At 57.9% G+C, this 12,405-nt stretch overlaps 1 protein-coding gene across 11 annotated transcripts in view; it reads right to left on the bottom strand.

Moving 5' to 3' along the window:
• The window catches only part of Hdac4 (histone deacetylase 4), a 256,470-nt gene that overhangs the window by 24,849 nt on the left and 219,216 nt on the right, over positions 1-12,405 (bottom strand). For 9 of the 11 annotated variants that reach the window (XM_013508107.1, XM_013508114.1, XM_013508108.1 and 6 more), the window contains 2 exons: positions 9,284-9,404; positions 3,187-3,233 (listed from right to left, as the gene is read on the bottom strand). In XM_013508107.1, the coding sequence (XP_013363561.1) occupies positions 3,187-3,233; positions 9,284-9,404 (168 nt within the window). The remainder of the gene's footprint in view (positions 1-3,186; positions 3,234-9,283; positions 9,405-12,405) is intronic. The other 2 variants (XM_013508109.1, XM_013508113.1) reach the window with 1 other exon arrangement.

Below are 12,405 nucleotides of genomic sequence, written 5' to 3'. Positions count from 1 at the left end.
ACTGTAAGGACTTCCGCAGTTGTCCCTTCAGATTTCAGCTTTAGCTGACAGCTTAGCTGAGAGCTCCATGCCTGCCTGAGAGCTGTCCTGGACTGTGGGCAAAGGTTCTGTCCGGATGACAGGAGTCAGCTCTGTCAACTGCTTCTACTTCAAAGGGCAAACAATCTGTGAGTGTGTATTTTCCAGGCCCGGCTGATGGAGAGGGAGTCTGACAGCCAGGTCTGTGGAGGAGGCCCCTGAGGACCCTGGGTGGGGTCAGGGGCCCAGGATGCGATAGCCTGAGGCCAACTCGGTACCTGAGCAGTCACCCCCAAGTGTCCCTTGAGCACAGAGTCCTGTGGCGTCACTTGGGCCTTTCCCAGGAGGTAGCTGGCCTGCAGAAAGCTCTGCTTGACCACAGCTCAACAACCTTATTAACTTCCACACAGGTCCGCAGACCCACTGTGACCCCTCAGCAGGCCGCTGAGGGTGCAGAGACATCAGTGCCGGAAGAGAACCCGGTGCCTGTGTGAGCCTCTGCTCAGCTCCGCCCAGCCCAGCCCTGCCCCAGCTCACGAGGCTCCTGCCCACGGTGAGGCCATAGGCCACCGGACAGAGGCTGACCACTGCAGGCAGTCTTGAAGCTTTGCCGTTGGGGCAGGACAGTGCTAAGCAGTGCCCTCAGCGAGGGTCACTGTCTTCAGTGGTCAAACCTGTGTCCAAATGTCAAAGGGCACCTTCAACCTCATGCGCCTGCTCTAAGCGCTGACGTCCAACTCCTCCAGGACAGGCTCTAGTGTAAGAACACTGTGTAGACACTCACTGACGAGTGACCAGATAAACAGTACTGCTCTGGCTGGTGACTTCTGCTAACCCACTCACTGAGCTCAAAAGTGACAGGCTGGGGGACTCCACTGCCGGCCCTGTGCCCTCTGGGGGTAGCAGTGTCCCGGGCAGGTCAGGTCCATGGGCTACACCGATAGGGCAAAACGACACAGCAAGTTCCCTCTCAAATTCGCGGGGCCTGGCCTCAGAGCTGAGCAAAGGCAGCGAGGAGGGGACCACTGCCCACACCGCCTGCTCTGAGGGTCCCCCATGTGCTCCACACTCCTGGCACCATGCGTGGGATCTGCAGGGCCTACCAGGAACAGCCGGCAAGAGCTGGGGCCAGCCCGTGCCACTGAAGGATCCTGTTGCCACTGTGCAACCAGGGGCTTCTCCTTGCAATGATGACACGCCCTGCTGCGGGTCCTGTGACCCCGGCGCCCCAGCTCCCAGGGAGCAGCGTGGGGCGAGGCTGCCGGCTCAGGCGGGAATGCTGTGGCATGGGTGATGCAACGGAATGGGATGGGACAGAAAGGGCGAACAGGCCCACTGTGTATTTTACAGTAAAGACAGGAAAATAGGGGAAAGGTGGAGAAGAGTCTCCAGGAGACTTGCAGGGAGACGTAGGAAGAAGGAAAAAGGATAAAAGCTGGGGTGACTTCAGAGCTCCTGGAGGCTCACAGGAGCCGCCCAGGCCCTGGCCATGCTCACAGGCAGGGCTGAGCCTGGCCAGGGATCACAGTGAAAACCAGGGATAGCCACTCCTCACTAACTTGAAACTTGTTAATGAGGTGGTGAACTAGGCAGAAGTTTCTTCCATTTGGTTTGAAAAAAAGATCAAACAATTTAAAACCTGTATTTAACAGAGTTGAGGAAGGATGTTTTGACTTACATGACTGAAACGCCAATTTAAGGCTGCTTCTGGGAAAGTGGGCAGCCCCCGTCACCTGTTCTCTCACCTGGACAGAAGTGTCCGGGCCCACACTGGGTCCCGACACCCTGAGGGGCAGGCCCTGGCCCTGGATGAGGACCTGCAGCCGTGCAGCAACCCAGCAAGCCCATCCAAAGCCAGGGTGGGGCACCCCGTGCCCTCCAGCCCCTCTCACCGTGGAGAGTGGAAAATGGGCAGACAGGGAACTGAGGATGCGGGATGCGGCCCACACCCTGCCTGCCTGCTCCTGCAGGCCCCGTCCACCCTTTCCCGGTGGGCTCTACGCCCAGATGTGAGGGGTGGCTCCTTTCTGGTTTTAACGTTTGGGAGGGGGCTTCCCAAGCTCAACCTCTCCAGGTCTGAGCTTACATTTAGCTTTCATTTGCAAATTATAAATTCTGCCTTGGATAGGCCTGCTGGCTGCAGGGCAGTGCAAATCCAAACCTTTTTAAGTGTGGCCAAAAACTTGCCCTGAATTAGGAGATTGCAGCCTATTTACAGTACAAAATAAAATAACTCTAGGAGCGCTCGGTGTGGTATGAATAAACGCAGTTTATTCACTTTCTGACAGGATAATTTTCAAAGCAGCGATTTCTGTAAAGACTCAGGAAGAAAACAATTTTGTTTCATTTCCATAACAGAATCCAGACCTTGTGCTTTGCCCTGGACCTGTGATTACACACTGCAGCTTTACCCTGACAGTTCTTGCTGCCCACCGGCTCCCACCACCCTGCCTCCATGACCTCTGCAGGGTCCCTGCCACAGGGGATAGGATAGATGGTCAGCAGCACCTCGGCCTGGCCTCCCCTATAGACTGCAGCTGTCTCTGGCACAGCTCGGCCCCTGCTCATAAAAGAGGGCGTGGGGGTGTCTGTTGCAAATGAGGTCCAGCTCTGGGGCCAGATTCCCTGTGCAGTGGGAGGACCATGCCGGGATAGAGCCCTCAGTGTCCCCTGCCTATTCTCCTGTGTGTCCAGCTTAGAACATCATCTGCACATCAGAGGTCACCACAGCCCGGCTGGCTGCTTTACAGATGCCACACGGCCATGGTAACAGTCAGTGCACTGAGAGCTCGGTCTGCAGCTCTGGATGGGAAGTGGACACACAGAAGCACGCTGTCCTAGGACGTGGCTGGAGCAGAGCGCTGCTGTGGTCTGCAGAGGAACTTGTGGTCTGCACGTGAGTCCACCTCCCGGACTCCCGTGCAGACCACAGGAACTAGAGCATGCACGAGCCAGGAGACCCGCCTGACAAAGGTGCCTGAGCTCGGTGATGACACACTCCCGGCTCTCAGTGCCTTTGAAGCCACACATGGCCCGTCTGCTCAACAGCGGCCGTTTATGGAAAACGCCTGGCAGCAATTACCCACTAAGGAAGGCAAGGAGGACTTCTGTGACCACTGGACACCAAGAACAAACAGGACGTTATTTACATATTGAAGAGCTACTTACCCCAACACCACCGCAAGGGAGCCTCACAAACACAGAGGTCAGGGAGCCTGTGGGGAGAGGACAGGGTCAGAGGTTGGGACCCAATGGCTCTGGTGATGCCCCATTCTCAGCTGGCACTGTGGCACTGATACCTGGGCTGCCACAAATGACAATGTCCCCCACATGTGGCACAGACTCTGGCAGTAGACACAGCCTCTCCAATGGCATCAGCCTTCTCCTCAGGTTCGGGCCATGGGGGTGAGGTACGCTGGCCTCCTGCCGGTGCTCAGTGCCGCTTGGAGAGTAGTCCTGCGTCCCAGCTGTGCCTACTGCAAACCTTGCTTCCCAGACACCAGTCCTGTCTCCCATGAGCACCACGACCAGCTGTACTCCCACACTATGCCTCAACCGCCATGGAGGAGGGAGGGCCTTCCAGGGGCCGCAGCTCTCCTGGCTCCTCCTACTTCCACTTCGGTCAAACACAGGTGACGCTGAAGCCCCGTAGCTGTCACCTGCTCCCCACATCATCAGGCCTGACGTATACCCAATGACAAGGGTGTGCCAGGGAGGGGGACTGTGCTCTTCCATGTGATCACAGAGTGGGCAGAGGACAGAAGATGATCCCAAAGCCTGGCCATCACGAAGGCTGAGACGGCAGATGTGAACGTGGCTCGTGGCATCCTTCAGGGACCAGCCTGGTGAGCACCCCAGGGAGGTGCATGCCTTCTCCTGCCCCCTTATCCTGAACATCTCTGCTCTGATCTCAGGGACCTAGCCCTGGCACCAGCTGCCCAGTGGTGTAGGAAGAAAGCAGGCTCGGGGCGGCTGGGCCTGACCATGCGGATGAGGATGGCATTTCCTTGTCTCAGCACTGTGAGGAGCACCTGTGTGGGCAGAAAGAGCCCGAAGAGCAGTGGGCACAAAAGGGTTGGGAAACCCTGGCTTGTCCCCATCAGGCCCCCACAAAAGACGGTGCAGAACACTGGTGTGGGCCCAAGGCTCTGGTATCCCGCCTCTGCAGAACAAGAGTGTCCACATCTGAAGGCCAGGAGGGCTGCCCTGTGGATGGGGCAGGGGGTGGCCAGAAGGACTCAGGTCTGTGTAAATGAGTAAACGCAGCTCAGCTGGTAGAGCAAGAGGCTGGCTCAGGGGTGGCAGCTGTGCAGCCTGGGGCCCCTGTGCTGTGGTATGCGCCTGGCGGAGGGATCTGTGCAGGTGAGTCCCACTTGGCCAGAGGCACACAGGCACTAAGCAGGTACCGCACTTCCCCTGCTGCCCTCCGGGCACAAGCTCACACCCACAGAGGCAGCACTGTGGCTGGGTCTCCCCTCCATGCCAAGACCCTCAGGTCCCACCCGGGCCGGCTCCTGCCAACCTGCCCGCCCTCCTCCCTGGGACGTGGGGCTCTGAGGCTTGGGCCCCACTTCTGCACATGAACATGGGGTGCACAGTTGCACGAAGCTTCCTGGAGTCTTGTGGGTGGGGCTAGGAGAAGGAAGGCACAGGTCCCAAGGAGCATTGGACTGCTTGCTGTTGTTTCCTGTCGTAGTTAGCCGATGGCCTACTTCACGGCTGCGGCCACGGTGGTACTGCCTGGAGGCCTCGGTGCAGAAGCCAGCGGGGCTGGGCTGGCTTTGGGAGCGACCCTGTCCATCAGTCTCTGTCCCAGAGCAGGGCAGCATGGTGGGCGTGAGGAGCTTCTTCCAGGTTGCCTGGGCCTGTATGCATACACATTTGTGTACCCGAAGGTGGCGTCTAGGGCTCTGTGGGAGACCGATTCTCCTTGCAATGACAGTCAAAAACATCTATGTTCAAACCTAAGGTTCTCTAAAGATTGATCTTGCTCATTACCCAGAGGTAGTCCCATGACGAACAGAAATCTCATGCTTGGGCAGCTGGCGGGGTGCAGACACTCAACTGGGAGGCTGTATGGTAGCAGGATCCAGGGTCTCAGAGTGTCTGTCACCAGCAGCCTCTGCATGTTCCTGCTCTGGGGGTATATGTGCTCCCCTGCAGCACAGCTCTGGCTTCTGGTGGTCTGTGGTCATACTCAGGGCCACAGACCTCTGGCCTGAGGCATGAAGACCCACTCTCCCTTGTCTGTCTGTCTGTCTGCTGGCCAGCAGGTGGGCTGGTGGCAGGGATGGGATGGAAGGAAGACACTGTTTTTCTCCTCAGGCGCAGCCTTCCCAAGCATCACCCAGGCCAAACTCCCTCCATGTAGCACTGTGGTTGGATGGCACCACGACATGAAGTCCAGGCATGGTGAATTGCCTGCCACTGCCTGAAGTCCACTCCAGTCAAGCCTGCAGGTGTGCCTGTCACTAGGCCAGCGACCAGCTACAAAGGCTACCAGCTGGGCCTTTGTACATGGTTTAGATACTTGCACATTCAATTCCAAGAGGATGGAAAATCATGCAGTAGCGTTTAGACACTGAATGAGGGTATTGCTAACAGAATCTGAGAGAACCACTATTACTTTGACTTACACTTGGACTGATGGTCATGTTCCTCAGTTAGGAGAACCAGCAGAAGCTCAACATAGCCCTCCATCAAGTGCTAAGACAGTGGGTGATATTTGTGCAATTTAAAACATAAGCTCAGCAGGAAAGCAAAGGATGCTGGATGACCCCTCATCTCTGCACTGTGTGGGTACAGGCACAACTCCAGGTTGTACACACTCGGCTGACAGAAGAAGCAATAAGCCTGTGTACAAAACCTTGCTAGGGGCACAGCAATGGAGTGAGGATGTGGGCAAACACTCAAGGAAAAACACAAAGCCCAGCAGGGGCTTCCAGGGACCACTGGTGGCCTGGGGCAGAGGACCAGGTTGCCAGGCAACCCAAAGTCTGAGGGAGGTCGACCTCTGAGCTCTCCCACATGTTCCTTTCCTGTTCCCCACAGCACTCTGACTTCTGACTTAGTACCTGGTCTTAAAACTGGTCTGAAACTGGCTCAAACCCAGAGCATTCTCCCACTGGTGAATGACACGGCCTTTCTTCTGACTTGGGGGCTGTTCCCCTGGCCCTGGGGCATCTCACTGGCTTGAAAGACTGGTATGCAAAGGGCTAAGTCACCATGGACCCTTGAAGATGGACAGGGAGACTCAAAGTAGACAGCTGTTCTGCTATTCTGAGGGCAGGTGTGAGGCAGGAAGCCTGCGCAATATCCAGGAGGGCTGCCCAGCAACTGCCTGGTGGTGGCTGAAGTCTTGCCCTGGTAGCACTGCTGACTGGGGCAAAGGTCCTGTGCTGGGGCCCAGCAGCTCTCAACTGGAGCTCTGCCTTCTCCCAAACTCACACTGACCCCAGAGCCTCTCCTGGGTCACCTCATGTCCCCTTCAGATTCAAGATCTGTGCACTGCGGCAGCTGCCAGGCTTTAGAAGCCCCTTCCCTGGAGCAATTTCCAAGTCTGGCTGTGACAGCCCTGGGTCAGGGCCTGGCACACGACCTCCCCACACACCTTAGAGCACATAGCTCTTCCCAGAGGACACGAGGGGCCTGTACCACAGACACACAAGCTGTGTCTGCCAGCCCTGCCTGCCTCCCCTCTGGCCAACAGTCCCCACTTGGGGTGCTGCAGGGTCCCTTGAGAACCCTCATGGTTCTCCCTCCTGTGGTTCTAGCTGTGACAGCTGGGCTGGGAATGCCAGCTGAATAGCAAAGACAGAACTTGCTGTTGTGAGGTGACCCCTGCAGGAGGCAGCAGTGGCCTGGGTTCCAGATGCATCCCAGGGAGAGGCCCTCAACACCAGGGCCTGTGGGGCTGGGATACCAACAGCAACGGGGGAGGACAGAGAAGGAACTGTACGGCCTGGACCAGTGCATGCGCAAAGGAGCCTGGGATTGTGTGGCCACATGGTGGTCCAGAAGCACGTGGTGCTGCTACACGAGGACCCTGCTTGGGTGCCCTTGGGCTGGCTTCCTTCCCGAGACAGCTTCCTTTTGGTGTCTTTCCCTTTGGTGAATTCATCCTCCGAGGGCTTCATGACAGAGGAGCTCCTGAGCTGTGATCTCCAAGAGCCCGCAGAGGCCTCCATTGTGCCTTCCAGCACACTGGGCTGGTTGAAGACCTCGGGAGGGCAGGGGTGGGATGTCCTGTGCTAGGACGTCCCTCTGGTCCTTTCTAGACTGCGCACTCTCCTCCTGGTCCCTCCCCTCTTTAGTGGGTCCTCGCACCCTCTGGTCAACTGCTCCGCAGCCGCCCCACCTCCTCTATACACACAGGGCTGTGCACTTCTTTTGCTTGCAGTCCCCAGCTTCCAGCTGCCATATTCTCCACTTCCAGTGGACTTTCCTTCCACCTCTGTGTGGTGCTTTTGATTTTCACTTTCTCTGAACATTCTGCACTTTCTCCTTTGCTTTTCGTGCTATGGGATGTAGTGTCTTCTCTCCAAGGACCCTACCGATGGCATCCGTCCCAGAGTCGCTGCCTTGCCCCACCTGCTTGGCCTTAGCTTGCAGCTCCTTTTAGGTGCCTGCTCATTACGGCTTGCAGAGTCTACCACTGGCAGCCGTGGATGTGCAGGGGCTTAGTAACTGCGAGCCCTGACACCAGGGGACCTGGAATGGCTGTCAGGACCCACTGCTGGCCTCCTGCCTCCAGGGTAAAGGTGGGTGCTGCACTGGGAGCACAGCAAGAGAGGGCAGGGAAAGGAGGTTTGATGTCCAGCCCAGGGAGCCCTGTCATGCCCTCTTTGGAGAAGCAGCAGTGCTCAGGACAGTGCAGCCAGGGTCCTGGCATAGAGACCAGAGACCCTTCCATCTGCTCTGGCCCCTTTCTCAACTCGAGCTCCCTCTGGCTCCTCCGTCTACAGTCCTTGGTCTCTGCAGTCACGGGGTCTGAGCTGATTGGGTCAGTGGGTCCACTTCCTTGCCTGCTGAGACTGGATCATGTGCCCTGGCTTCTCAGCCTCCAAAGCTTGCTGCCATTTACCCGCTTTGTGATTCTCCAAATATCTGTCACTTGTAGGCAGTGAACACAGGAAGCAGCATGACACCCTGGAGGCTGGCACCCACCAGTGTCCTCACAGATCCCAGGCAAGATCAGCTCCTGTAGGGCGCCTGCTACAGATAATGCCTTTGGAGTGCACAAGGCAGTGTGTGGACAAAGGAGTGGATGAATTAATCAGTGAGTGAGTAGTGGGGGTAGGAGGGGCGAAGGAGCACAGAAGGAATGAGCGAGTGGGAGAATAAGGGAGGAGAGGGGGAAATGAGAGGTGAAAGGAAGGGGGAGTGAGGGAACTGCACCTGCAGGCTGTCTGCTCAACACAGGTCTGGCACAGAGCAAACGTTCCACAAGCCTGCATGCCACCTGCAGGCCCAGCCAAGCCCATCTGCCGTGCTGGTTGTGACCCATGGCTCCTGGCCAGGGGAGTGCTGACAGGAAACACTGATCGGGGACCAGTGGCTCGAGGTGGCCGCAGGCTGGGGAAGAACACCGCAGCAGAGAGGGCAGCCTGTGGAGGTCCACCCCACATCTGCGTTCAGGGAGCCTCGGAGCCCTGTCCTTGACTCTACCCAGCAAGCCTGGGAGCTGTCTCAGGTCTCTGCCCAAGAGGTGCACAGAGCTCCATCCCCCACTCTGCAGCTAGGGATCCCATGGAGCCTGAGGCATTTGTCAAGCTCCACTGCTCTGCTGAAGACCCTGGGATGAGCCAGGAAAGCCCTTGCTACTGCTTCTCCCAAGGCCAAGCTCTCCCCTGCACCCATGTACACAGGGCTGGCTGCCACGCCAAAGAAACCACCAGCCTCTGCCCGTGGCTGATGCTCAGGCGCCTGAGGGGTGGCTAGGCCGTGACCCCAGGCTTCCTCTTAGCCTTGCCCCAGGGAGCCTTGGAATGGCATTCAGAGCAGGGCTCTGAACAGCCCCGGCATACAGACTCTGCTGACCAGGTGCTGTGAATTGGCGGTCCTTAGCCTGTCTGCACCTAAAGCCTATACACGGCGCTCAGCAGCGACCAGCTGAGAACAGAGGGCAGAATCTCTCCTGCAGCCCTTGGCCAGCTCTGCAGAGCCTGGGCCACCTGTGGCTGCCCCAACTACAGGGGCCATGTGCTGGAAACATGTGGGCGGGTGAGGTTAAACCCAGTAGGGATGAAGGAAGACTCTGAAATACCTAGAAGTTTCTTACTGTCCAGCTTCTGCCTGTTGAGGGGGTTTGTACCATAGAGGAGCGTGTGTGCCTCTGAGTGCACTGTCTGCAGCTCTTCCAGCGTGGCCTTCCGTCCGCGGACGCACTGTGGGGACAGAGCAGAGATCCCATCTGCATGTCAGCCGCCGTTTCAGCTCCACAGACAACGCAACTGCCGGAGGGGAACTCAGCTTGATACAAGAGCATGCACACAGTTACTGGATTATTGTAAAACACAAAGCAAACATTGCCTGACACAATATTTAAGAAACATTTTAAAAATTGTTTCGAGGACTCGCACTTCATTTACGAAGATAATCACAGCCTTTGGTGCCCTGCCTTTCACTGTTGCACAGGTGATCTGGCAATCAACGATCACGGTGGCCTTCGAATAGCAGACAGCCGCCCAAGGCAGTGTGTGCTGTCCTCGCCAGTCCCCGAGTTCAAGAGCCACCACTCCAGGCACACTGCGACCCACTGCAGGGAGCCTCCTTAGCAGCACAGGCTGGCATGTGTGGGAGGTCGCTGCTACCCGACTTGTGATCTGCAGGACCATGTCTCTATGGTTCAGAAAGTGCTTAAATAAAGATGGGCTATTTTCAGGTTTGCCCCAGAAATTAACAGAAAAATTGCCATTTTCAATTGAGCTCTTCACTTAAGTGCTTAGAAGGGAAGTGGTTCAGACACGAGATCAAAGTCAGCATCTCATACAGCCAGCTCCTGCAGGCCTGATGAATGCAGGGAGAACAGCATGCAGGCCCATGATACTGGCTGTCGCCTGGACTCTGGCCTTGTCGAGACCACTTGCCTGGCCCAGGGCTCACTGACTTGTAGGTCTCAGGGTCTGAGCCTGGGGCTGTGCTTGAGCTCACTCTTTACAGAGCTTCCCTGCAAGACATACCGTGCCCTGGGTCTCCCTGTGCAGGGCGGAGAGGGACAAGGGTGACGCAGCAGAGCTTGGCCTTCCCGAGGGCAGGGACCTGTGGGCAGAGGCCCTGGATGTGGAGGGCTACACTGCTGACCCTCACAGCAAACACACTGGGGTCTGGGCCGTATCCTGTCTGGCCAGGGTCCAGGTGTGCTGTGCGTGTAGGGGCATGGCAGTCATGGTGCACGGTGCCAAGAAGGGCCGTGAATATGGACAGCAGGAGAGGCGGGCAAGGCCAGTGGCCAGGCACCCCTGCCTGAGGCTGGGCCCTTGGATATGAGTTGAAGTGGAGTGAGGCATCCTAGGTGAGGCCAGAGGCAGAGCTCCTAAAGGGAATGCTAGCATGAGCTAAAGAAGAAGAAGAAAACCCACCCTCACAAATACTCGAGATAGATGAAACAGGATGTTCAGACATCGGCCACACAGACTTCCCACCGGTCCCACCCAGGGGGTATCCCCACCCTGGGCCAGCTCGAGTCTCACTGCTGTCCTGGAGGCGGGGCTGGGAGAAGCTGAGGCACCGACCATTGGGCTGTCAGGCAACCAGGCCTGGGCAGCCCTGCTCTGCACTCTCAGGAGTAAGGGCCCTGGCTGGGAGCCTGGTGCATACGCACCTAAGCTGAGTTCACACACAGAGCTCTCTGCCCTAGGAGAGCAGCACATCTGGGATGGTACCTGCCTTGGCTTTTCCAGCACTACTGCTGCGCCCAAGCACCCCCCTGCAAGCCTCCTCCCTCTTGCAGCCCCACTCAGCGCCTGAGCCCTCTACCCAGCGGCCCCCTATGTTCCTCTTTCCACACTCCTGCCTGGCTCCCGCTGGCTTTTCTGGCTGAGAAATGGCCTCTAAGTGCCTCTAGCCTGAGTGGCCCTCCTAAGAAAGGAAAGCTGAACGGAAGACGAACCCCAGATGACCGGAGAAGGTTCTGGAAGGGGAGGATGTCAGGCCCACCCTGTGCAGCTGGCCATGAGGAAGAGCTCCCTCACAGCCTTGTCTGTTGGGCGGTGCTGCCCCCCAGTGGCGCAGCTGTCCCTTTGCCCCAACACTACTGGTTGCCAGGTCACCTCCTAGGGTACAGCACTTCAGGAGAAGTGGGCCGGGCACTAGGCCCTGTCACCTGAAAACAGGGCATCCCCACTAGAGGTGGTACAGGAGGTGAGCCAACACTGGGATATCCAGCTTGTAAAAGAGGATGGAGGAGGGGGACAACAGGAGGGTGAGAGGAGGCAGCCGGAACTCAGAGGGCTCTGCACGCCACAGCAGTGTGGACTGCTCCAGGACAAATGAGGATGGATTTCTCCAGTTGGTGGGATCCCTGGTACATGTGTGGAAGCTGTGCTGGGCCCCCTCTGGTGGGACATGAGGCTGTCTGAACCACCAGCACCTTGCCTCAGGCCCTCCCTCCATGCTTGTGCTTTAGCAGGGCCAGCCACCAGACCAGCAATGCTCAGGATGCTATGGCCGCTGGCACCTTGGCAGAGGGCTCCAGCAGGGCCGGAGGGAGAAGGGACCTCCACTTGAGCTTCCTGCCTCAGCCCAGCCTTCCTGTCCAAGCGCAGCCTGGCTGTCACCACTGCCAGGTATAGGAAGCCTGAGGACTGGCCAGGGACAGCACCGAGGCCTCTGTGCGGGACTCCCATGGGCAGAGGGGAGGAAGACGAGAAGCAGGCTCAGGGCAGACAGCCAGCCCATGCTGCGCCTGCTTGAGCTGCTACTGCGTGGGGACTCACACTGCAGGGGAACAGCGGCCAAGGCTCTCCTGCAGCCTCCATGGTGTAAGAGTGCAGTCTTCAGTGGGAAGGCAGCAGGCTGGGTCTGAGCCACTTCCCCATGGCCCCTGAGCTACAGAGGCTTAAAAGGTACCCTGGGCAGCAGCAGGCGCAAGAGGGAACTGCTTCCTGAGGGTGATGGCAAGAGAGGCAGGATGGCCGGAAAGGAGGCCAGTGAGGTAGCACAGAGGGCACCAACAGGGAAGGATGCCAGTGGGTCAGAGGCAGTATCTCAGGAAAGTAGCCTTGGGCTGTGTAGTGATTGGGAGCTGGCTGCCTGGTCCCTGACATGGTGGTGCTGAGCTGTGGGCCTGGAGGGAGGTAAACAGGCACAGGGCCACCCAGGCCCTTGGCCTCTGCCCCAGGCAGCCAGCTGCCCTCGCCAGATGCACTGTGTGCACTTCCCAGAGAA

Source organism: Chinchilla lanigera, unplaced genomic scaffold, assembly GCF_000276665.1.
Source record: "Chinchilla lanigera isolate Chin_1 unplaced genomic scaffold, ChiLan1.0 scaffold00141, whole genome shotgun sequence".
In the NCBI taxonomy this organism is placed as follows: Eukaryota; Metazoa; Chordata; class Mammalia; order Rodentia; family Chinchillidae; genus Chinchilla; species Chinchilla lanigera.
This window is presented reverse-complemented; position numbering and strand designations above follow the sequence as displayed.